Source organism: Nymphaea colorata, chromosome 9 (genome assembly GCF_008831285.2).
Source record: "Nymphaea colorata isolate Beijing-Zhang1983 chromosome 9, ASM883128v2, whole genome shotgun sequence".
NCBI lineage: Eukaryota > Viridiplantae > Streptophyta > Magnoliopsida > Nymphaeales > Nymphaeaceae > Nymphaea > Nymphaea colorata.
In genome coordinates this window covers 24,104,452-24,129,786 of record NC_045146.1, presented here as the reverse complement: position 1 = coordinate 24,129,786, position 25,335 = coordinate 24,104,452, and the positions used below count along the sequence as shown (strand labels likewise).

The window sequence follows — 25,335 nt, the reverse complement described above, 5'->3', positions numbered from 1 at the left end:
TTGGCAAGGAAAATATGCAGGGAAGTGGCTTTGCTTTGTAGGTCTTATATAAACTCATTAAGAACTATTGGCAGAATGAAGCGATAAATTGGTGTAACTATATTATGCATGATGAGTGATTTTTTGTTTTTCAACTGTAGTTTCACTGTCCTCAATGTTCAGCTGAAATGGATTTCTGAAGACTTCATGAAAGATCTCATAAAAAATTGAGGTTCAAAAAATTATAACCTGGTTTGGATGTTGTCATCCCAACCCACAAACCCGGTTTTAAAACCTGGTTTAGAAAACTAAGTTTCCAAAAAACCCGGTTCCTGGTAACCAAGCCTTCAGAAGGTGTCATCCGAAGCCCCTCTTGGATTTGTTTACATGTAAAACTGGGATCCGGTATTGGTTAGAAACGGGTCTGAAGACATTCAATCCAACTCCAAATTCGAGTTGCAAGCCAATGACAAATGGCATGGGGCTAGATCTGAGGCCAACCCGATCCGCTCACTCCTACCGTATGTGGGTTCAAGGGGGAGGTTGTTCTCCTAGATCCTGGTCCAAACAGCCCACTATCCAAACCCAAGAGCTAATTGGATCTGGATGTCGATCCGTTTTAGAAACGAAATATTTAACGGGCGATGACCAGAAGGTTACAGATCTCTCCCTTCCCCTCCAAAGTCCAAGGTCGAACACGTCTTCGCGCAAATCGTTTCCTCTGTTACCGCCTCGGCTCTCTCCCGCCTGAATCGAGGAGAGAGAGAGAGAGAGAGAGAGAGAAAGCGAGATGAGGAGGGCTCAGAGATTGGTGTCTCACACCCTCCGCGGTGTGGCACCCGTTTCGTGTGCCGGCGGATCTGTGTCCGTCGATCACTGCGGAATCGGCGGTTTGCAGCGGGTCGCATTCTTCTCTTCCCGCACCGGCCCCATCTTTCTGCCCAAAACCCTAGAAGAAGGATCGACGAACTGGAGGCCTTCTCTCGCCCTCACCCTAGCCGGTGCTTTGTCTTTCTCTGTCGCCGCCGCGGCCGCTTTCGTCTCTGGAAACGCGGAGGCGAAGGAGCGCCTCCCTCTCGAGCTTACCCCGCGCAACGTCGTGCTCTATCAGTACGAAGCATGCCCCTTCTGCAACAAGGTTAAAGGTGAACCCACGGAATTTTACTTCTCTTACACTGTTCTGGTAAAATTTTGATGTGCGCCGATTTTGCGTACAGTTGGGACGTATAGTTGGCTTGTTAAGTTGAGTAGCAGAGGAAAGAAACATCGCCTGTGTGTTGTGAAAAATTTTAATGTTTCTTGCGATTACACATACCATGACACGTTGGTTTTAAGTTGATCGTTCTTGATGTTCTTTTAGTGTGTTTGTTTGTTTATCACGGAAATCGAGTGTTGAAGCAAGTTCCAAGCAAGACTTATCAGTGAGAAAGTATAAGATTCAGTAGACATCTCCCTTTATTCGATTTACTTCTGGCACTGTTTTAACTCCCTGGTGTCGGACGATTATGATTTGCTTCTGACATCTACTAACTTGATGTGGATGGAAGTGAATGATGAAATTAAGACTCAAATGTTCTATAAACTGGGAATTTCTGCAGACTTTTCTTTTCCTAAGGAAGCCTTCTGCTGTTAAATTTTCCAAAACCCCATTGTGTAATAGGTTCGCTGCCAGGTTGAGTCGATATAAGATACTTTATAATTCCATAGAATTTTTCAGCTTTACCCTTTTTAGGATGATAGTTGTATTTCTGAGTTTTTTTTTGTTTAAACCAAAATACAATAATGTGGTTACCTGTTATTTCACATAAAAAAATTAAGATGAAGGAAGCACCCTCTAGCCCCATACAAATGAATGACTTGAAGCTATCTTTATGCTTGCGACAGTAAATGCCAATTTACTCGTCCAGAAGTGCAAATTTTGATTGGCCTTGTTGTGCACATGATTGACATGTTATTTATTTATTTATTTTTTCTGCTTAAGTAGTTGCTGTTGAATTTTAAGAAGCATTTTGCAAATTTTATATGCTGAAAACTCAATCTTAAGTATGCAAGATTTTTAAATTCGGACATGGGTCACAATTTGTGTTTGTGAATCCTTAGATAGCTTATATTTTGGTTATAGTGGATACCTCAAGACTGTATTATCCCTGACTGGCAAATTTCCCAAGTCTGCTAGGCTAATGTGGTATGTAGTTTGAGTCGAGATCCAACTAATTTTGGTTTACATAACATCATTTAGATAAAGAAAAAAAACTTTGGTTAGTTTTTTGGTGTGAGCTGGTCAAATCCCTCAAATCAAATAAGAAACAGTTGATTCAGACAAGCTTCTTAGAAATTGATTTTATGTTGATGCTTGAAAGTTTCAGTTGCCAAAACATTTCTCCTAAAGCTTAGCATAAAATCTTCATGAAACCATTCAAATTGGTTGCAAATTGCATTTAGACAAATAGAAATAACCTTCTCATGTACACACATAAATGCAAATGTGTGTGTGAAAAGACCTTCACTACATACCCATTCTTTTCTGGTTTTTTTAGATTTTAACTAATTCTTTTCCTCTTTGCCTTTCATGCTTCTTTCATTCAATTTAAGTACATCAATCATCTGTTTCTGGTTTTTTAGTTGTTACAGACCATCTCCATGTTTTTGTTTTTCTCCTTTCTTTTCATGCTAGCGTTTTTTCTTATGCTTTCATATTTTAGGTAATTTGAATGTACTTCTATCAAGAATATTACCGAAGATTATATAGAAAAGATAAAAAATTTTCCCATGTCATCCAACGCGTGTGAGTTTCATTCTTAACATTGTTCAATTACCAGGTACCGAAGCTCTGTATTTCAAGGATTAGGGTCCTAGGAGGTCTGAATATTTTACACTTGTCAATTGGGTTTTAACTTCTTGGCATGCTATTAAGTCTGGTATGGAATTTAAAACTTAGTAAATTGCTCTTGTGGGGTGTGTACTAAGTGCATGATTGTGCACACCATAGTCACAGAAAACCCATTTTTTTTTAAAGGGCCTGGTAATTTAAAAATAATGAAAACTAAAAAAAACTGTCTTTTTTAGAAAAAAAAAACACTCCAAAATGAATTTTGTGATTTTTTTATCATCATTTTTATGTTGTTTTTTTCTTTAAACTTTAAAACTTAAGTTAAATTTTTTATCTTCATTTCTGTCATTACTAAAACATCATTTTTAGCGTTTTATCAAGTTAATTTTTATGTTTTCTTGTTAGTTCAATTTACTTTACTTTTTCATAATTTTTAGGTTTTTTTCTTTTCCAAAAGAATTGCGGAATTTTTTTTCTGATATTGTCAGCTTTGCTCAAAAATACTCTAGAAACGCCATTTAGACCCGTTAACAATATTTGTCACTATAGACCACACACACATATCAAAACACTCTCGCATCCATATCTTTTAAAATTGGCTATCTTGTTCCTACCACATTAGCAGCTCGAACAATTTGTCATGAAGGCGTATCTGCTGTAGTTACTGTCTTTTAGATGGCCAAAATATGCGGGTTTCGATTCTATTGAATATTCCTTGAGTAGTAACGGTAATTGCAGAATCTCTGTATGTAGTACCAACTACCACATGTACTCTTAAATATTTGCATTCATGTATGTATGCAGAAGTTATTTTTCTTTCCTTTTTTTTTTTTCTATGCTTTTCACTGAGCAAGTTTTGCATTCCTTTCAGCTTTCCTTGATTATCATGACATTGCTTACACCGTCGTGGAGGTCAACCCCATCAGTAAAAAGGAAATAAAATGGTCTGATTATAAGAAGGTTCCTATACTGACCGTGGATGGCGAGCCACTAGTTGACTCTTCAGGTTTGTAACTTCGTGTAACTCTTTTTTTTTATGTTATATGTTTTGCCTTTCTATGGTTGTATCCATATGTGAACAATAATTTGGTTAGATCATGACACTAGTGTCCTAGTTAATGTTGCCTTGTCATTACTTAGTTCCATGCAAGATTTCTGTGGCATGCCATCATATGCTTTCGTCTAAATTAGACAGTGTGCTTCCTTGCAGATATAATTACTAAGTTATATTCCCGGATCCATCCTGATAGTCATGCTGTTGATGACAATGCAAGTTCTGAAGAGAACAAATGGCGAAGGTATTCTCACATTTCGATTATTTTTTTTTTCTATTTCATTCTCTGTCAAAAAATTTATCACGCATGGATACAACTGAAGATTTGGATTTTGGACATACAACCATTTCTGCTGTGTGTCCAGCATTAGTTCTGTTTGAGGTGATAAGGATTGGAACTTTGGAGGTCTAACTAGACTGAGCATGTAACATAGTCCAATGTTAGAAAAGGCATGGTGTATCACGTATTGGTCAGGCCGACCTATACGCTGTATCGTAACGTAGCGTAGTGTATCGTAAAATTAATTTTTTTTAATTAAAAAATATTAAAAAATCAGAAAAAATAGAGAAAAATCATTAAAAATCTGAAAAAATAAACAAAAAATCAGAAATCAAGGAAAATGTTTTCAAATATCAAAAAGATCATCATACATAAGGAACATTTATGTGTATCGACAACACATTCAAAAATAAGAAATCAAAGATTCAAAATAACATAATAAGCATCCATCACAATTTTAAACTTGAAAATTTGAATCTTAGGACTTAGATTACATCACAATTTCATAAGTTCAAAACATATAGTTATCATCTTTCATGATTCAACGATAATATCTCCCCAAATCGATGAATCCTTGGTTATTTTTTATGAAAATTGGTAAAATCTCTCCCTCCCATGTCTCTTGGAGTCTTTAAATACAAGAAGAAAGAGAGGGGGGAGGGTTTAAATTTTAAAAATTAAAGAATTTTGTGTTTTTCCCCGTATCGTACGATAGAGGCGATACACTTATGATACACGAGCGTATCATGTATCGTAAGCGTATCGTATGAATTTTGATATTTCGTCCTTTGTAATTCATTTCTTACTACTCCTTATAGATCACCTGATACTATTCCCTGCACAGACGCTAAATGTTATGTAAATGGAATTTGCTTGCTTTGATATATTCACTTAAGGGCTTTCTTCTGAATTTCTTTACTTAGCCCACTAAGGTTTCTGAGACCATTTAATGAGGAGTTGTCTTGATGTGCTCGTTTTAAGCTTGCTCTTTTCATTAACTTAATGCTGGCTTTCGGCGCTTCTTCTTGTTGCAAAGATATCTTGCTTTCTTGGTCATGGTATCGGTTGGTTGGTAATCACCTGTTTGTTTTCTGATCATTGTGTAGGTGGGTTGATGATCACCTGGTGCATGTCTTATCACCAAATATATACAGGAACACTTCAGAGGCCTTGGAGGCCTTCAACTACATAACAGATCATGGTAAACTATCCGTGTTCTCTCATTATTTGATTCTTAAGTTCTCTGTGAATGCATCTTTTGTATGTCTTCTGTGATAATGCTTGAACCTACTCTGGGAAGAAAAGTCAGGTCAGTGGTTGGCTTTGATCTGCCATGTCAAACATAGAGAATAGAAATTACTAGCTATCATATTTAAACAGAAGCAAAAATGAGTTTGTTTTAAGGAGGATAAAGCTTTGAGATAACTTCTCCATCAATCTCTATGATTTGAGTCTGCATCATCTGTCTTGGCTTTCTGTTTTGACTTCAATGACCATTTCTCCATCTGAAGTGCAGGAAATTTCAGCACCATGGAGAGAGTCAGTGTCAAATATGCAGGAGCAGCAGCCATGTACTTTGTTTCAAAGAAGTTGAAAAAGAGGCATAACATCACAGATGAACGTGCAGCTCTCTATGAAGCAGCAGAAGCGTGGGTAGAAGCTCTTGATGGAAGGGATTTTCTTGGTCTGAACGTTGCCCATCTTCCCTCTTCCTCCTCTAGGATTTCCTTTTTCCTTCTTCTTCCCTCAAAACAAATTGGCTTTCCTTTTGTTGACATTAATAAATAAATTGGAACTTTTTACACTTGTGCAGGGGGCTCCAAGCCAAATTTAGCTGATCTTGCTGTTTTTGGCGTGTTGAGACCGATCAGATATCTGACAGCCGGCAAAGACATGGTTAATAACACACGAATCGGTGACTGGTACGGGAGAATGGAAGAAGCTGTCGGAGAGTCTGCAAGAATTAAATCCTGAGATTGAGTTGCACGTAATCTCTTAGCCCCTTAACAGCTTCTGGCACGGTGATTTTTCCACGAAGAAACTTTTTATGAGGAACTGAAGTTCTAAAAATTTTGAGATTGTTTATTTTAAACATTTCAAATGAGGTAAATCCTGATTCGGGGTCTCGTCAATGTATACTATCCCATAAAAGTTTGGAGAATGCTCTCCTTGTCAAATTTTCTTTGTTTTCCGGATGATAGCATAGTGGAAATAATGAAGCGGTTTTTATGATACTTCTCCATATTTTATGCTTATGCTGGCAGCGCAACTTCATGTATAGGAGATTCTATTATTTCTTTACTCGTTTGTACGAATACTTTTTACCGTATAAAGTCTTTATTGAAAACTTTATTCTGACGATGCGTTCTACTTTTTGGGATTGTGTATGATTTCAATAGCTCCATAGCTTTTCCCTAGTTATGAAATTTGAGGCGTTTGCGGATGCCACTCCCAAATACATAAAGGTAGTTGTTTTCTTCTGTTTTTTTTTCACAGTTTTTATTGTGGGACTAACTCTGAGATGCCATTGTTTGTTTACTAGAAAATGCTTTTTAATTTGTGTTTGCTAAGGGATCGAGCAAATCACAGCACGCATGCTTCCTGTACCCTCTACAGTGCCTTGGTCCCAACAAGATGCACTTGACGTCTTCGAAAGCTTGGTGAAATAGTTGGCAAGCTAAGTCAGTGCAGGTTGTGGACTATTCCTTCCGGATGGTGATTTTTTTATCCATTTCTCGCTCGATTCCGGAGCGTTGTCGATGGTTACCCACGTTCAGAACATTTTGATAAGATCCAAATGTACCTATGGATTAGTTCGGGCTTCAAACTTACCTATTTGTTCAGTTGCTATTAGACTTGTGTTTGGATCTGAATATGCGTTTAATTGAGTAAATTTATCGGATTTGTAGCTTTATAGGGAGATGCAATTATGCAAATATCGGTTTTGATTGGTTCTTCTTCCAAGTTGCTAAGTATAGAGAAGATCCAAGCTCTATGATGGTGGTATTATTGCACAATGTATAATTGGGTAGGGAGTTATTGTGGTGAACGTTGGTAGGTGCCATTTTGGCCTCAGGGTTTTGTTTCAGGTGGGTAGCTTCTGAAAGCTACTTCTAGATGCGTCACCCAACCAGGCCAACAGGACCTACATTTGATTGTTTTGAAATTGACAGCTAAAAAGCAATTGTTTTTTCAGTGGGTTTTGGGATCGTTTCTACCCATTCCAATACCATGAATTTTTAGTAACATGTTTCCAGACATTTTGCAAAGCAACGTAACTGCTATGTTCCCATTGACTGCCTCATTGATAACCAACCAGCGGTTCTAAACCCGAAAGGGCAATACAGAAACCACAATGCACCAAACAGTGCCATCCTTTCAAGAGAGGAGATGCCTATTTCTCTAGTCCGCTGTTTGAGCCTTTGGGTAGTGATGTTCTCATCAAAATTGTGATATGGGGCTCAATAAGAGCTTCTTCAACCCCTCACTCAGTTCATCGAGTTTGAGGAAGCCGTCCAAACACATCATAGACCAGTTCTTAGAAGAACTTCCAGGTTTTGCGACAAAAACAAGCATTATTGTAGACGAATTTCTTATGCCATCTTCGCTAAAGGTGTCTTAAGGTGGGCTTCACAAAAACCACCTCGCTAAGGAATTGAACCCTGCATTGGGAAGATCAACATTCTTTCCAATATGCAGCACTTTTCTTTTCTAATGAAGAAAACAAAATGCAAGTTGGAGATGGGCAGGCTTTTGAAGTTGTGTGAGGCCGCCACTTTCTTTTACCTAAAAGGTCTTTTACAGAAACCCTGTTGGCCACTGGAGTGTTTCATGCAAACGGGTTCTTTTGGTAAGCATTGTAAAGTAAATCAGCTACACATAGTTGATATGCTTCGGCCTGACATCTGAAAAGTTATTCAAACATAAAAACTATACTTTTTATTATTAATTTACAAGTATAAAATTTTTGAAATTATATTCATATATCAACGAATAAAGTAGTGAGTCATAACTAATACTAAGATAATAAAAAAGAACTGTTTTTCCTGTATGCTTTAATCGGTTCGGTCGCTACCAGATAGGATACCCATTGATTGTGTCAGAATCTGAAATGTACTTAGCCAACCGGTATATGAACTCGGCTGACTTGTCGTATGCACATCTCTCAGCAATTAACTATAAATATGGTACAAGGAACAGAGCGAGTCTAATTATGGGTTTCGGCCTTAATGCAAACCAAAGTTATAAAAGTATATATATATATATATATATATAGAGAGAGAGAGAGAGAGAGAGAGAGAGAAAGAAAGAAAAATTACCACATTTTCAAAGAAACTTTGTGTTTAGATATTGTTAAACAAGAAAAAGACATTGATATTGATTTAATTTGAAGAGTGCTGTCCTCATAAAGGCTTGGTGGTGAAGGCTCACCTTCAACTTCCTTTGGTTGTGATGTCACAATTGTTTTTATTTGGTAGAGCATCAACGTCGACCGGCCATGGCGATAGTAGAATGTGCACCTGCTCCTTCCTTCATGAATGTGGCAGAAGCAGGACGGTCCCTTAGCAATCTGGCAAATGATATCGAAAGAAGAAAGAAAAAGAGAGGTCTGCCATCCAATAAACATCAGATATGTACATGCATTCATTAGCAATTTTAATTGTTTTTACATTAAAAATTATAAATAAACTGCTTTTTTATTTTATTCACACATCAGCTGATATGGATTTAATCGACCAATTCAGACCAAACTTGTGCAATTCAAATCATGTAGTGCAACATTAATGCTCATTAATAATATATATATATCATTTTTGAAAGGTGAAGCCACCTCTTTCTCTTTTTTTAGGGTCCAAAGGTGCTTCTTGATCTAGAAGATTTTATGGTACACTATCTAATTCAAGTATAGCGCGACTACTTTTTACAATATAAAAAAGTAACAGCAATGCCCAAACATACCAGCTATGTTCTTGAGGGTATATATATATATATATATATATATATATATATAGTTTTGAAAAAAAAAACAATGCTGATGTTAAATTAATTTTTAATATATTATTGATATATGCATCTGAATTTTATAACTAATTTTTATATCTATAAATTTAAACATTTTCCATCTACGAGGAAAACAACTTTCAATGTGCTCAAGTCCAAAAGTGCATACACATATACCTTGTTTTTCTCTTTTGAAGCATCTCCTCGTTTGGAAATGACAGCTATGAGTCCTTGCTGATGGCTCGTACGACCTGAACCTTTTGTTCACCTAAAAAAGAAGAAAAGGTAAAGGTGGACCGTGGGGTCAACTGGCCCACACGGTGCGATCGCCCTCGATAGTGTATTGAACGAATGGTCTGTCTGGACAGGGACTAGCTGAATTTATTGAGAGTAAAATCAAATTGCCCAGGAATATCACCTACCCAACTTATTCATATACATATTTTAATTCAATAGAAAGTTTAACTTAAATTTAGACTTTAGACATCTCACATGTTTTAGGCTAAATTTATAGGTATTTTAAAACTCACGATTGTAGTCTATAGATCTGTGACTTTTATAATATAATGTGGATCTTAAATCTACCTGAGATAGAATTCACTACCAACGATCTCGGTTTTAAACTTTTTGAATTCCAATTTCCGATCACATCATAGATTCATGGATCTGGTTGCGAATCCAGATCTCTGACTTGAATGCTGAAAAGAAGGGAAGGCCCAGGATTGAAATTGATGTGGACTTGCAACCATCCTTTTGATGGGTTGAATGCAACCCGGATCCCACCATATCAACCTTACCTTTTGTTTTCTCAATTTCAAATTTCTCTTTCAACTTTCAAGTGCATAACCATTTTTTCAGTTACCTCCACATTAGAGAATATACACCAAATCAGACGCAGGGTTTTTAAATTTTCTTTATAATTTAATTGAAAATATTCTACAAATTTTTTAAATTCATCATGTCGAGGAATAAGGGGATAAGAACCAGTAAATAGGCGGATTGATATATTGTTCAACAATTTGATTTATGATTAACAATGCATCAAGTGTAAAGTTACCTTTCTCCAATTAAATACATATTATCATTTAATATTGAAAGGAAAATTTACATGTGACACTTGACCTATCTATAATAGAATTAATTGGACGGCTCATAAGCAGCGCACATTCACACATAATATATATATATATATATATATATATATATATGCATCACTTCTACAGTGAAGAGTCCCGCGCCTTGAATATGCTAACAACAAGGCCCTCCTGGTTAAGGAAAGAAGAAAATGGCCGGGGTAATAATGGATGCTCAACCACAGACTGGCACTGAGACCGGGATGAAGAAGTCTTCAGAATGGAGATCCAATGCGCTCGGTTGAAGTCCGGCAGCACTTGAATTGAAATGAGAATTCTGTCTCAGATTGACGGAAACGACGGAGGAAAAGAGTGGGGAGACGTGAATCATTGAGAGAGATGAAAAAGTAAGAGCAGTGGAGAGAGAGTATAAAAAGAGACGACGATGGGAATGGAGAGATGCATGCGAGTGAGTGTGTGTGAGAGAGAGAGAGATCAACGGTGAGCTAAGTCCGTTAGCGGTTGGTGGGTGGGAGAGGGACAGGAGCCAGGAGGAGACGCGTGTTGGCGGGGGCACTTGCTTTCCTCTGCGCAGAGGAGGAGAAATTTCTCGCCCCTTCCTTCTCCTTCTTCTTCATCCTGAACGAGTTCGCCATTGTCGCGTAGAAGGAAGGGACATGCAGGATCCACCTTCCTTCGCCTCCCTCCGTACAAACTCTTCTCCTTCTCCCCCTCCCAACCTGCTTCTCCCTCCTTCACGACTCCCTCCCTAGCAAGCCGCTTTTCCCCGTGCCATCCCCCAGCTCTCCATGGCGCCCTCCGACTCCGTCCCTTTGGCTGTGTTCCTCCTCATCTCGATCCACTTGATCTTGTCAGAACAAGCCCACGGCAGAACGTTCAGCTTGGAGGTCCACCACAGGTATTCCGATCACGTCCGCCGGTGGTTGAGCTATACAGCTGGAGTCTCCGTCGAGGACTGGCCGGAGCAGGGCAGTGTTGACTACTACGCCGCGCTCTCCCACCACGACCGGGTGTTTCGTGGCCGGAATCTAGCCGGAGATGGCGCGCTGGTGTCGTTCATCGACGGGAACATGACTCTCCACCTCAATTCCTTGGGATTGTATGCGTTCGTCGCCCTATCTTTTTCTTTTTCCTTTTTCTTTTCCGTGGGAAGATTTCCTGAGACTAGGGTTTCGACTTGTGTTGATGGCTGAAGCTTGCACTACACGACTGTCGAGATAGGGACGCCGGGCGTTAGGTTTCTGGTGGCTCTAGATACGGGTAGCGATCTTTTCTGGGTGCCGTGCGAGTGCACCAGTTGCGCTTCCTCTAAACCCGCCGTCAGTGGTTTTCCGGTATATTCCCTTTCCCTTTTACTCTGCTTTTTATGAAATAAGTTCTGATTCGGTTTTTTCTTTTATTACTATGATTCATTAAAACATGATCTATGATTCACTAAACATGATCTATGATTCATTATAACATGATCAGATTGTCTTGGTGGTGGGAATTTCTGAAAGAATTGTTGCAGGAACAAACAGAACTTTGGCGTTTCTGGATGAGCAACAAAAATATTTCAGCTTTCAATTTCTAATGGGTTCTTTGAATTGTTCGCGGTTTGTTAGAAGGATCTCATGGTGTCTCGATATTTTTCTCTGTTTTGGAATTTACACATGCATGTGGGGCCTCGAATATGTCCAATATTCTTGGGTCAACTGCGGTAGGCGTTTGGATGTTTCAAATTTATTGAGAGACTAAAAATTTATACGGATTAGGTTCTGATTTTGGAGTCCACTAATGAAGTATGTGGCGTACGTCTTGTTTTCGTTGGTTTGTCTTTCTTCTTTTATCGCTTGTCAGGTAATTTTTGGAAGTGGTATCATTGGATATGCCTACTTTCTTGGTGCGATATGTTACCTTCAAGTGCGATATGTTACCTTCAAGAAATTACACCTTCAGAAATGAGGTTTAGCTAGGACCAGTTGACCTGATCATACACATAGTTTTCAAATTGGACTGTGCAGTATCTTAGGTTGTCTTTACAGTCTGCTTCTTCACGAAAAAAAAAAAAAACCTGTGCCATCATTTGAAGTCAAAATTTTCCAATCCAAAGTTTGTTGAAGAATGATTATTATGTTAGATCTGAAGGCTGGTCGCATTTGTTCTGGTTAAATATCCCCATTACGGCATTACCAACTTAATTTTGTCTTGGTACTTTTTTTTTGTTTCAACATGAAGGCGTGAAACTCTTTATCTACCTTGTTTGCTGCATGTTGAATTCGTAGTGGCTGGTTCTACGGGAAAGGCAAATTGACCTGGTTATTGTTTCTTGTTTTAGGGCATTGAGCTCACCATTTACAGTCCTCGTGAGTCTACCACAAGCAAATATGTCCCCTGCAATGCTAGTCTTTGCAATTCACAAAGGGAATGCTCCGGAATGGCTAATCAATGCCCTTACACGGTATCTTATGTTTCTGGTGGCACTTCATCTTCAGGGTTTCTAATGGAGGATATTCTTTACCTAACCACAGAAGATAGCCAACCAAAAGAAATCCATGCCTCAGTTGTATTCGGGTATGCTCTTTTTCCTATATATCTTCAACTTCTATCTGCATTTAACTGCTTAACTTCAAGCTGTTTGGTAAAAATTAAATGTTTCAAAAATCGAAGTTTGGTATTCTTTTGTCATTTTTTTACCTCAAAAATTCAGCCCCAAAGGTCTTACTTCATGTTTCTTGTGATGCAGTTGTGGACAGGTTCAGACTGGTTCCTTTCTGGACGGTGCTGCTCCTAATGGTTTATTTGGACTTGGGATGTCTAAGTTATCTGTACCCAGTGTGCTAGCTAGTTCTGGCCTTATAGCAGATTCTTTCTCCATGTGCTTTGGTCGTGATAATGTTGGAAGAATCAACTTTGGGGACAAAGGTAGCAATGACCAAGAAGTAACCCCACTTTATGTGGACACATCACAGTGAGTTCCTTATTCACTGTATGGTGGATATATATATATATATATATATATATATATATATATATATATATATTGGTCTCTGGAGGTTTTAATCTTGGTTTGCTTGAATAAAATATGCAGTCCAACATACAATGTCACTATTACTGAAATAGAAGTGGGTGCTGAACATATCAAGTTAGAGACAGGGCTTTCTGCAATGTTTGACACTGGAACCTCTTTCACTTATTTAACTGATCCAACCTATACTCTTGTTGCGGAGAATGTAAGTACATTAGCAAATGCATGATGTTAGTTTATAGCTAGATATGATTCTTAGGCACATAACCTTCTACATTTTTGCAGTTCAACTCACAAACTCGTGATGCTCCAGATAAGCCTGATTCAAAAATCCCATTTGAATATTGTTATGATATGAGGTAATCAATCTATACACATTCTGGCCACTTAAATAAATACATGTTTTTTATGAGATTTAATGATTTAATCTCATGCAGTTTGGACAAAAATTTTACACTTATCCCAATCACTATAACAATGAAAGGTGGCGGCAAATTTCCTGTTGCTGCTCCCACAATTTCGATGTCTACTTCGGTAGGTAGTTTGTGATATCCACTAGTACTGTCAATCAATCCTGCTTTGGCCTTTACATCCATCTTATCACGATATGCAGGTTCAACTTATGTATTGTCTAGCCATTGTGAAGAGCAAGGACTTGAACATCATTGGACGTAAGTTTGTCAGTGTCTCATATGTTTGTCCTCTCTCTTTCTCTCTCACTCTCTCTCTCTCTCTCTCTCTCTCCCACACACACATATACATATGCACACACAGTTACATGGTTCATCAAAATGGCATGTGTTAAGCATGACTTTTCATGTCTGACAACCCTCATTCACACTCCTTTGGCACTACTTGAGGGTGCTGTTTTCTTCTATCCTTGTTTAACGGAAAAGGAGGCTTTTCCTTCTCCATTAAATTAGGCAAAGGAGAAGGTAGGGGGTAAGGTGCTAAGGTCTCCTTCATTTCTTTTTTAATAGATAATAAATAGAAGAAAAAAGATGGACAAACCACTCTCTTTCTTGTATGTCTTTGTTTATATTTAATGGTTTCAACAAGTTCGACATGGAGGCATTAATATATGTACATATACATACTCATGTCATACCTCTTCACATAGGCCTTTTGTGTGCGTGTTCTGATGTTTTGCTTTTGACAAATATAACCATATAGATGGATGTAAAATCTGTGAAATATAGAAATCCAAGAAAAGTCATCGAAATCTTATGTCTAGATCAAATTTTATGAGTTGAAAAAACTAAGACTATTAATAGCAATACATCTGATTTTCATGATTTTTTAGTCCTATAAATTTGAACATTCTACATCTATCTATTTGGTTAAATTTATGAAAAACAGCACTTAGCCTGAACATGTTGCATCCTTCTATATTGGTTGGATTTGTGAAAAGCAACAGTGTGTTCTTGAGGACCGGGAGGCACAAGAGACAGGATAAAACTGTATAGCGTGCCTAAGAGTTTACCTTTTTAGTGTTTGATGTGTTTGAGCCTTTGAGGGTCATGTGAAGTGTTGGACACAGACCCTTGGATCAGTGTCTGTGCAGCATAGCTTTGGTCCTTTATGCAAACAAAATTTTTGGTTCTCACTTGCAGCGGTTGCATTCTGCTGCCTTACACTAATCAAGACCAAAATAATTTGAAATACTAAGGAAGATAAACATGACTCATTTTGAAGGCAAGGAAAGTGCAAAAGGAAAAAACTGAACTCCACATATTGCTAGCTCAGTAATGGTAGTTCCTTCTTTCCATAAAGAAATTTTAAATTTCTGTAGAATTGAGGGGGATTCAGCTACCTCTGAAAACCTTTTTTGTGTTTTTAGCCCTATTTTCACAAGCGAATTTGGTCATAATGAGCAGCAGGTTTAAAAGGCTTACCAAGATCCACTGCATGCATTAGTTCAACGGGCACCCCAAAGTTGTCATGGTTATGATATTTTTGACCAAGTAGTCCTTTGAAAGACATGCTGGTGTAACATGTATATTCTGTATCTCATTATTTGTATCTTTGCCCTCAGCATCTCAAAAAATTGTTCAGTAAAGGCGTAAGGCTTTAGACTGAACTTATTATCCTTTGAAGAGCTACTTGGAAATTGGAATGCCTTACATGGAAGAGTGGCAATGTTTACCTTGATAAATTTGATCTTTTATTTCTCCAAATGTATTTTCCTTTTTGGTTTTGAGTCTTTACTTTCAAACTACAAAAACAGCTTCTTTCTCAGTTCGCACTTTATTCACCTCCTTGTAATCACAGAGCCATGTCATGGTTAGGGTACACCATTTAACTTATAATGAGAAATACTATATCAGTGCCCCTTAACTTCACAGAGTGCCCCCTAAGTTGTTTTTAGCTTTTGTTTTTTGTCTCACAAAGACAAAGAAAGTAGTCATTTAATTTATAGTAATGTAAATACTAAATAATATATAGTTTTTCCCACAAAAAATTAGTACTTTTTCGTAATGCAAATTATGTATTGTGCTCCCATCTACTTTTAGATTTAACATTCATTAAAAGAGCCAGTGTTCGGAAATTCTTTTACTTGATAAGCCTAATCGTAATGCAAATTATATATTGTGTTCCCATCTACTTTTATATTTGACATTCATTAAAAGAACCAGTGTTAGGAAATTCTTGTACTTGATAAGCCTAATAATTTCAGTTTGGCCGAATAAGAGCTTATGACATTTTCTAGAAGGTCCTGATTTTATTTTTGTCAAAAGCCAACAGTATGAATAGTTAGTATTGCCTTAAAAAGCCTGGACCTACTTTATATGTTATTCAATTGTCTTTAAAAGTTCGAACAAGAGAAACTGTAATGTATTTTTATTTTGTTATATTAAAAGGATATAATCTTTTCTCGTTTGGAGATGTTTTTTTTAAATCTCATCTGAAGAAGCATTGTGACAGATCCATTGACATTTGAATATGTCTCGAAAGTATTTGAGAGAATATTGATAAGGGTACATTTTGAAATATAAAAAACATAGTATTAAGTTATAAAAACACAAAGTTATTAGGTTTTTCTGAATTCTATTAGATTTTCATTTTACTAAAATGTAATCATGTGGTATTGATAGATAATATATATATGATATATAATATAAAAATAATGATTTCATCTCTTGATAATAAAAAGGTATAAATGTATAATGTTTTTGACAAGTTTGATTTGCTCAAATTTCAAACATAAGCATGTGCCTCTCGGCTTAAAATTTCTGTCTCTGCCACTACCTCCTGGTATGCTTTCTACTTCTCCACATAGACCTGAAAAACTCTATTCATGCTTCCGGTAGTGACAGTGTTTTCATGTTGCAATTTTCTGGCATCATCATTCTGAATAAGTTCATGAAGTGTGCTGCCCCTTGGCCTATCTCCTGTACCGCAAAGAGAAAGAGAGAGAGTTCATTTTTATTGCAAAAATTTCTAAGGAACTATCTTCCTAAAGAATACCTTTGTCATCTGCGTGCAGAACATTTTATGACAGGTCACTGCATTGTGTTTGATAGAGAGAAGAAAGAGTTCATTTTTCAATGATTTTTTGATTGCAAAAATTTTGTAAGGAACTATCTTCCTAATGAATACCTTTGTCATCCTGCGTGCAGAAAATTTTATGACAGGTCACCGCATTGTCTTTGATAGAGACAAGCTTGTCTTAGGTTGGAAGACATTCGACTGTAAGTGCAACACATTCAGGCACTTGTTTATGCTGAATCTTGGTCCCTCTGAGTAAAGTAATCCATTTTTTTCCCCATTCAGGTTATGACACCGAGGGTTCAGCTACATTATCAGTAGGCTCGTCCTTGCCACCAGCGTCTACTGCGGTCCCCATTACTTTCAATCCAGAAGACACGATAATAAATGGAACCGCTCAGTTTTCATCTGCACCAGCTTTTAGCCATGCTATTAGCTCGAGTTTTCTGCTAGGTTTCATCGTGATCGTGTTTATTCTTGCATTGAAGTTCTAAATTTTACCCCTCCAACTGGCTGTACATGGAATTTATTCTCCCCATGTACCATCTTCATGCTTGTACACTTTTTAGGCTTTTTAACCTTTCTACCATAGGCGCTTCTAGATTGAAATTCTCTGTTGTACACAGGAACTGGGATTTTCAGTTTGTAAATATGATACTAGAAAATAAGATCTTTGTCAACTGTGAATTCTTTCTGCATTTTAGTTGTTCAATTGAATGGTAGACAGTCTGTGGAACGCATTCAGTATCAGTCACGGGGGGCTATTGGCTCAAATAAGGAACCACGCTTATTGGAACAGGCAGAACCGTTAAGTTACATAGATTTCATCCTAGTATATGCAAGTGAACTGGAGTAGTTTAACACAGGTTGAACATAAGTGCTTGAGAATATGAACTAGGATTATTGTAAAAGCTCTGCTGAAAACCATCATGGTCAGAGATTTTTGCGGATGCAGTTTTGGCATGTTCTTAAATAATTGAATGCAGCCCTATTCTGCATTTAGGAGCAAGAATGTATTGGTGCATGGAAAAATTTCAAGGTGCATGCCGGGGATCACTGTTTCGGAATCCAAGCTTCTCCTTGAATGGTGTTTTCTGTACATGCTGTGTTCTGTAGCAGTTGGAATCTATGCAAGTTTCTCTCCACATCTATGAAACCCCCAACATATCAGTGTTTCAAGTTGTTTTCGACAAATTTACATGTTATATCTACAAGTTGTATTCGACGAGAATCTACATCCGAATCCTGCTTTTCGGATGTAAAGGTATCTACTTTAGCATTTTCTTGATCGTTTTGAAATGCAGTACAATTTTGTACGCACAACAAGTTGCATCAATCCACTCAAATTGAGATTCTTGGAGCTCCTGTTCATGGTCCTATAGTTATGGCTTGTACTGAATCCAGAATCTGGCCCTTACTCGTCGTCGGTGAACATGTCCACTCTCTCTCTCTCTCTCACACACACACAAAAGAGAAAGAATGGTGCTTTTCATAGATTCGGGCAGTTGAGCTAAAATGAAGAAGAAAAGCAAGAAATAATGTTCTCGGGAGCTCGTGTAATCTGATCTTTTAGAACTGCTCTAATTTCACTGTGTCAAACAAATGCTTGTACAGCTCTTTTTTGGATTTCATCTGAATGATATGTTGGGAAAAGTTATGACTCTCTTTGTTTCTCATATTTGATTCTTTGTTTTCTTATTCTTGTGAATAGTTGTCTTATTAAACAATGTAAATCAAATAAACAATGGTGCTTGATTACATGATGGCCTCAAATTTTATGTTCTTGCTGTGAAGCTAAAGTGTGGTGATCCTATTTATTAGTTTGAAAGACCGTGAAAACTCTTTGGGTTCCTTACTACATGTAAGAGTGGGGTAAACGGACGGGCCGACACTCAGGCTTATGAAAATGGTTCGCCCTCCTACTTAATTGGCCGGGCTAAGCCGGCTCAGAGGCCCTCTGCAAGGCCAGGGTCATGGGTAATTTGAGAATCATTAAGATTACTAGATTGTTAGATACATTAATATTGAATTTGTTGCATCTTATTAGATTTGTCATATTTAAATGAATAATTAGAAACTAGATGGTAGCAAGGAGGATTATCTTTTCTAGAACAAAAACTGATAATCAAACAAGTACTGGACAGATTGTCCGACCTGTGCCTTCGAGGGCCTGGCCTGACCCATCTGTTAACGAAGTGCCTAAGACCTAACCACAAGAAAACTATATAAACTTCATTCATCAAATTTTGCTTACGAAAAAATTGACCATAAATATCCACACTAGAAGGCCCATTGTTACTGCACATGCCTAAGCTTCCTACCAAGAAGAAGTGAGTCCCTCCCTCTGAGACAATTTAGTTCCTGAACCGTTTTCTCGAGGCCTCATTCGTTCTCATGGTGCTGAATGAGGTGGTCCATTGACGAATTAGGCCTACCAAAACTAGAAGAAGCACCTATTAGCTGGCCTACCGACTGCGTGCCGGTAGTCCCTATGAACTGCTGGACTTGAGCCGTGAAGGCATCCTCACCGGCCAAGGCCCCCAGGTACTGCTGCACCACCAGAACCGACACCGATATGAAATCCGGCGACGCTAGCAGGTCACCGATTGGGCCGAGCTCCGGACAGTCAGTCCAGTGCGTCAGCCCTGAGGCCACCGGCGAATCCCACAGTCCTTGGTTCCTCCCCACTATGAACAGATCGTGTCTCCGGTCTATGCCCCGGATGGCATTCACCGTCTCGTCGCCGTCGCAGACGACAATCTCACTGTACATCACAGAGTTGTCGCTGATGGTCCGCAGCCGGAAATCCTTCAGAAGCTCCTCGTCCTTCTGCTTCTCCTTCTCATCGTCTGTGAGGGGACTCGACCTCTGCGTTGCCTCCAGCTGCAGCTCTGGCGTTCTTCTCTGGTGCAACGGCGTTGACGGCGGCTGTTTGGAGCTCTCCCCGATTATGAACCGCAGCACCGTGAGGCTGACGCCCTCGTGCTCAGCCATGCGCAAGGCGTAGCAGAGGGCCTCTCGGTCGTCGGGGCCGCCGAAGAACAGCAGGGCGATCTGGTGGGACATATGGGCATAGGAGGTGCCGGTGGTGCCACTGAGCCCTCTGTCGATGAGCACGCCCACCGAGCAGGGGGCGCTGGCCAGAACCTGCTGGTTGATGCTACGCATAGCGGCGCTGTTGGCCTCGTTGATCGTAAGGACGGTGAGGTCCCTGTGAAACGGCAGTATGATGAGAGCGATCCGCTTCTGCGCGGCGACGCTGCAGATGTCTTCGTGCATCGTCGAGTAGGGGGAGATGGAGGTGAGCGCCTGGACTTGGACGCCGCTCGACTGCTGGTAGTCCTCGAATGCGGCGATGATGCGGTCGTTCTCGTCGTGCCGCTTGGGCTGGTGGTTGGTCTTTGACCGAAGGTCGTGGACGATGAGCATGGAGGCCCGGCCTGTGAGCTGGACGAGCCGAAGGGCGAAGACGGCGAGCGACGACTTCCTCGGCGCGTTCGACGCCTCCAGCAGGTTAATGACCGTCGGAACCGAGTGCATATTGTAGACGCACGCCAGAATCCGAAGCTCCGTGTCCACCTTGGTTCGCTGCACTGTCCTGTGCTTGTAGGGGATAACCGGAGCGGCTCGCCTGTACATGAAGGCCACCGTCGGCTCCACCAACGCCGTCATGACTACCGATGTCAGCATCATTATCGAGTAGGATTCGTAGCTTATGGCCTTGTTCATGGTTGATTGAGACGCACCAGTCAGTACTCAGTAGAGATGCCAATGGTCATCTAATACTCAATTCAAATCCCATACTTAGAAAGAGGAGAGAGAGAGAGAGAGAGAATACCGTACCGACTTGTCATAGAGTTGAACCAATACAACCACGTCCACTACTCCTTTTGTGTTGGTGAGCAGGCTAAGCAGGAACCCATCTCTCAGCGACATACCATAGAGCATGCCAACAGCCAATGTCGCTAGTGTCTTCGTCAAGGCAGAGGTTGCTATGATGAGGCACAAGACCCATGCTCCTGAAGTTATAAAATGGATGTTTATCTTCAACCCTGTGGTGATGAAGAACAGCGGCAGGAACAGACCGAATGTGAAGTCCTCCAGCTTCTCTATAAGTGCTCGACTAAGTGGCCCGTCCGGTATCACCAGCCCGAAGGCGAAGGCGCCGAAGGCCGGCCGCAGTCCGATGGCGTCTGTCGTAAATGCGAAGCCCATTGTTGCTGCTAGTATTAGGTTCACATACATCTCATTGACGCCTTCTCCTTCCGGAGTTCGGAGCGAGACCCAGCGCATTGCTGGTCGAGCAACATAGTACAAGAACAGGACAAAAGCCAGTCCTGTAAAAATTTGAAACCTGTTAGAAGAACTTGGTTAATGCTAGCCTCGGGTGCAATTTGCAGGTGCTACTGGTGTTAAATTTCAACTGTGCAAACAAGAACTGTGTTCATATTTGGGTGTAATTCCGTGTTTGTTTAAGAAACTACTTCAAATTGAAGAAGAAGGTCAAAAGTTTGATGATCATCAGGGAAAGTATATCAAAGAAAGTCGGATTTCTCCTCCATGTCTGAAGGTGAGGGAATTCTGATCACGTGTTTGAATCTGAAGGTATCCAATATTATGAGGGTAAATGTACATAGGTGAAAAGCTTTCCATCCTGCTCTTTTAATCCTTCGAAGTTGAGTATATTTTGGTGAAAAATATTCTGAAAAAATCACATACCGCATAAAATCACCCACAATGGGGATAGACTGGAGACCTTCTCCGTTGCCAGACCACCGATCACGATGACCATCGTCCACATGATTATGTCATTGACAATGGCAGAGGACAGGGAGAGCGAGCCGATCTCGGTTTGCAGGAGCTTGAGCTCTGCAACGATCTGAGCCAAGACCGGAAACGAGCTAACGGAGAGGAGAATTCCGCCGAGGAAGACCACCAACATGCCATCCTTGATGGAGTCTAGAATGGTTTCCCTGATGAGGAAGTACGCCACCAACGCCACGGAGCACGGTGGCAAGATTCCGGCGGCGGCGACGACGACGGCCTTCCTGCCGACGCTCTTGAGTAGGGCCGCCAGGTCGAGCTCCATGCCGACCAGGAAGAGCCAAAAGATGACACCGATATTTGCAAATGTCTCCACCAGGCTTTGAGACGGGTCGGGAAGGACGCGAGCCTTGAACATGGGGAAAAATACTCCCGCCACGGAGGGCCCCAGGATGAAGCCCGCCTGTCTCCAAGAAAGTTGTCATATTAAACAAAACGCAACAATTGGATGTGTGTGTGTGTGTGAGTGAGAAAGAGGGAGAGCATTGATGAAACTCAAATTCTTACAATGATTTGGGAGATCAAGCGAGGCTGCCTGAAGGGCCGCAGCAAGAGGTCTATGATGCGGCTTGTCGCGATGAAGATCGTCAACTGAATTATGAAGAGGGGGAGGGCAAGAGTGAGGGGGTCGTCGCCGGCCCATATGCCGTCGCCGGTGACCCTCAAGTACTGGGTGCAATCGAAGCCCGCCGCTTGATCGCTCCCACTCGCTACCGACTGAGACATTTATAGTCACCCCAAACCCCTCACGAACAGCAAGATATCTAGATGGATCAGGAGATTTAGATGGAGAGAGATCAAAATCGAAAGACAAAAGAAAGAGAGAGGTAGTTTGGGGTGTCCCTTTGAGGGGCTGGGTGACTAAAGCTAGGAGGAGGAGGGGATGGTTGCAATATATATATGGTTGACTGCGTGGTGAGAATTACTGCGGGGGTTTGGTTGGTTGGGAGGGAAGGGTGACCTTATTTGAAGGGCTGTAGACCACAAGTCTCCTCCTCATATGCAGGAGCACTCTAAGTACCATGTATCGTCTTCTTGTTTTTTCTTTGTTTTCAAAATGCCGCAATCTTGCGCAGAGCGTAGGTTCAATTCAAAGGACTGGATTTAGTAGTAAATTTCAGTTACCGTTTTTTCTAAGATTCTCTGTCTTGACCGAAGGAAGAGCAGTGCTGACTCTCTTTTTTTCATTTTTCTTTTGGAAAGTTGTTTTTTTCCGCTGCATTTTTTTGCTTTTATTAGTTTCAGAAGAGAAGGATTGATTTGTGACATATATATATATACAGTATAATCCTTTTTATATATATACATCTATCCACACACAAATATGAGTAAAATAAGGCTCTATTATTTTCCAAGTCCATGATTTCATTAGATTTAGGGTAAAGGAAAGGGACGTGAGAAAAATAAAAAGAAAAACATAAATCAAGTGAGAGAATGGAGGAGAAAACGATTCCCATAATGCAACTTTTTTTTTTCTCCTTCCAGAATCATCAATCTTAAAATGGCAAAGAATGGTCATAAAAAAGGAAAAAGTGGGAGAGATATGAGATTGTAACAGAGTAATTCGAACATTAGACCTCTTCCTATCTCTCATTCACATGGGTAAGGGATGAAAACTTTACCTCTTAAATTCCTGTTGAAAAGTGGTTTAAACAATATGTGAACATCATAATATGTTTATAAACGCTAATTTAATATAAATCAAGTTTCAGTTTAAGTCATTTTTATAAAAAGAGCCGTTCATTTTTTTATTATTCAATAACATTATTTAAGTAGAAAAAACTACTAACTTAATATATGTTTCTCACCAAATCACTCTTAAAATCACATCCATGAGGTTAGGTTGTAAAAAAAAAATAATAATAATAATTTTAATGGGTTTGGATCTTGTCTCTTACCCAAGTGTGTGTGTGTGTGTGTTTTTATATATATATACACTTTGCATAATGTACAACTAATGGGATCAATCATGCTCTTTTCGTTGAATAAAATCATGAAGTCTCAAGCCACCAAATTTGGATGTAACGGAGTTTGTTCATTTTGTATGTCATTTGTATTCCTTAATCTCACAGTTTAGAACGATGTGATTACTATTTAAATTTTAAAGATGCTTTTATTAACTAATATCATTTTTTTTTTAAAAAATAGAAAGCAACATAAACATAGATCTACACTGCCAGCCAGTGGGCAAAGTGAGCAAAACGCTTGAAATTGCAGAAAAGTGTAGAAAAACAAGTTGGGTAGTTTGAAATAGTAATATATTATTATTCGATTTTTATGAACACTTGCTTCGATGTCAATAGAATAGAACCATACTTCTCTTATTCATCCAAAATTAATTTTTTGCTCTATCTTTTTTATCATGCTTTGTTTCTCCCACCCATTACTCAGCCACCCGTATATAAAAAATAATAATTAATAAATATTAAAAGCAATACATAGCTGTTCAAGCTTTTCTACCTATCAGATCAAGTAGTTGAAAGTAGAGAAAATATTTCATATCGCCTCCTTCCTTCTTTATAGCCAAATTCTTTTTAAACCAGTTTATTTTAATAATTTGAAATGCTAACTATAGACATTGTTGGTACATGCAATTTTATTTTCAAGATGTTATTTCAGCTCTATCTTTTATATGTAGCCGTTAATAATACAATTAGGGTTTACAAAAGGATTGAATCAGAAATTCTCTAACCAAATCGGACCATTTTTCTAGTTTCAACCACAAATACAATTCATTGATATAACTTTTGTCCAAAAAGTGAATGCAAATTAATGGCTGTCAAGAATAGTTGGTTGCTTATCTTTTTCTCCTCTGAATTGAATTGAAAGACTTGTATTTGTTCTGCACAAGACAAGACTGCCCACTATCTCCAACATTTAAAATTTGATTTTAGCTTTATATTAGCTTACGAAGCAGCCTTCTTACAACAGCTTCCACCTAAACAAGTTTTCGGGAGGACTTTGTGTGGACTTCTTACGAATACATATATATAGCTTTATATATATGTATGTGTGTGTTCATGAAGCCTTGAAATTTTAATTACCCATCTTTTCAAGACAGGTGGATGCATGAACGCCCAATTGATGAATATGCTAGCATTTATGATCGTGCCTATCTTGAAGGCATATCTACATACATATATACCTTTAAAATCTTTGATAGTTTATAATAATAAATTATTATATATGTATATACATACCTTAATTCAAGCAGCTGGCACCATTATGCTTTCAATAGTTTTGTTGATACGCGCCTTCAGATTTTGTGTGGTTAATTAACATTGATTCGTAGACTTGATGACAACAAAAATGACATCTTGATTCTGCATGAGTCCTGATCCATAATTTTTTATGAGTTTTTTGGAAAGTATCTTAAAACTCCCATTGCAGTCTTTACTATTTTTTATTTCTTTGTCATGTTCGCACCACTATGGCCACTACTTTTCTGGTTGATATGTTATTGTCAGTAAAGAGGCTCGCATCGAGCTCAGCTCGACTCAGACCTAAAATACTAGCTGGCTCTTCATTTATATAGTTTATCGACTTTTCATCACATATGCACACCCTACGAACCTGCTAGAACCTAGCTCGAGCTCAACTTGTTTAACCAGACAAGTTCACTTTTGGACTCGAACTCGACTTATTTTAGCTCGAGCCAAGCTCAAGTTCCTCGATTCATTGTGCAACCGGTCAATTTGAGTATAACAACTTAATAATGAGATTTAAAGTGGATGGGTACACCCTTAACACCCATATCTGGTTTTTTCAGTTTTGATT

The 25,335-nt window shown here is 39.1% G+C and overlaps 3 protein-coding genes across 3 annotated transcripts; 2 read left to right on the top strand and 1 right to left on the bottom strand.

Moving 5' to 3' along the window:
• The first annotated feature begins 656 nt into the window (after window positions 1-656).
• Window positions 657-6,380, top strand: LOC116260038 (uncharacterized). Its single transcript, XM_031638111.2, has 6 exons — window positions 657-1,124; window positions 3,681-3,815; window positions 4,020-4,107; window positions 5,250-5,344; window positions 5,660-5,827; window positions 5,957-6,380. The coding sequence occupies exons 1-6, from the start codon at window positions 770-772 to the stop codon at window positions 6,115-6,117; spliced, it is 1,002 nt and encodes a 333-aa protein (XP_031493971.1). The 5' UTR covers window positions 657-769; the 3' UTR covers window positions 6,118-6,380.
• A 3,983-nt stretch (window positions 6,381-10,363) lies between these two features.
• On the top strand, window positions 10,364-17,421 carry LOC116261023 (aspartyl protease family protein 1). Its single transcript, XM_031639594.2, has 10 exons — window positions 10,364-11,337; window positions 11,434-11,572; window positions 12,556-12,791; window positions 12,964-13,188; window positions 13,309-13,450; window positions 13,531-13,604; window positions 13,683-13,779; window positions 13,859-13,916; window positions 16,866-16,937; window positions 17,020-17,421. Exons 1-10 carry the CDS (start codon window positions 11,027-11,029, stop codon window positions 17,226-17,228), a joined length of 1,563 nt encoding a protein of 520 aa, XP_031495454.1. The 5' UTR covers window positions 10,364-11,026; the 3' UTR covers window positions 17,229-17,421.
• A 1,466-nt stretch (window positions 17,422-18,887) lies between these two features.
• On the bottom strand, window positions 18,888-22,410 carry LOC116261079 (cation/H(+) antiporter 15-like). The gene is made up of 4 exons (XM_031639686.2): window positions 22,066-22,410; window positions 21,454-21,961; window positions 20,578-21,071; window positions 18,888-20,454 (listed from the first exon to the last, which is right to left on the bottom strand). Exons 1-4 carry the CDS (start codon window positions 22,282-22,284, stop codon window positions 19,117-19,119), a joined length of 2,559 nt encoding a protein of 852 aa, XP_031495546.1. The 5' UTR covers window positions 22,285-22,410; the 3' UTR covers window positions 18,888-19,116.
• Window positions 22,411-25,335: the final 2,925 nt, after the last annotated feature.

Coding starts and splice junctions, on each gene's coding strand:
- LOC116260038 (XM_031638111.2), top strand. CDS start 770: ATGAGGAGGGCTCAGAGATTGGTGTCTCACACCCTCCGCGGTGTGGCA. Junction 5,345..5,659: donor CAACTACATAACAGATCATG/GTAAACTATCCG, acceptor TCTGAAGTGCAG/GAAATTTCAGCACCATGGAG. Junction 5,828..5,956: donor TGATGGAAGGGATTTTCTTG/GTCTGAACGTTG, acceptor ACACTTGTGCAG/GGGGCTCCAAGCCAAATTTA.
- LOC116261023 (XM_031639594.2), top strand. CDS start 11,027: ATGGCGCCCTCCGACTCCGTCCCTTTGGCTGTGTTCCTCCTCATCTCG. Junction 11,338..11,433: donor CACCTCAATTCCTTGGGATT/GTATGCGTTCGT, acceptor TGATGGCTGAAG/CTTGCACTACACGACTGTCG. Junction 13,780..13,858: donor CAATTTCGATGTCTACTTCG/GTAGGTAGTTTG, acceptor CACGATATGCAG/GTTCAACTTATGTATTGTCT.
- LOC116261079 (XM_031639686.2), bottom strand. CDS start 22,284: ATGTCTCAGTCGGTAGCGAGTGGGAGCGATCAAGCGGCGGGCTTCGAT. Junction 21,962..22,065: donor GCTTGATCTCCCAAATCATT/GTAAGAATTTGA, acceptor TCTTGGAGACAG/GCGGGCTTCATCCTGGGGCC. Junction 21,072..21,453: donor ATTGTGGGTGATTTTATGCG/GTATGTGATTTT, acceptor AAATTTTTACAG/GACTGGCTTTTGTCCTGTTC.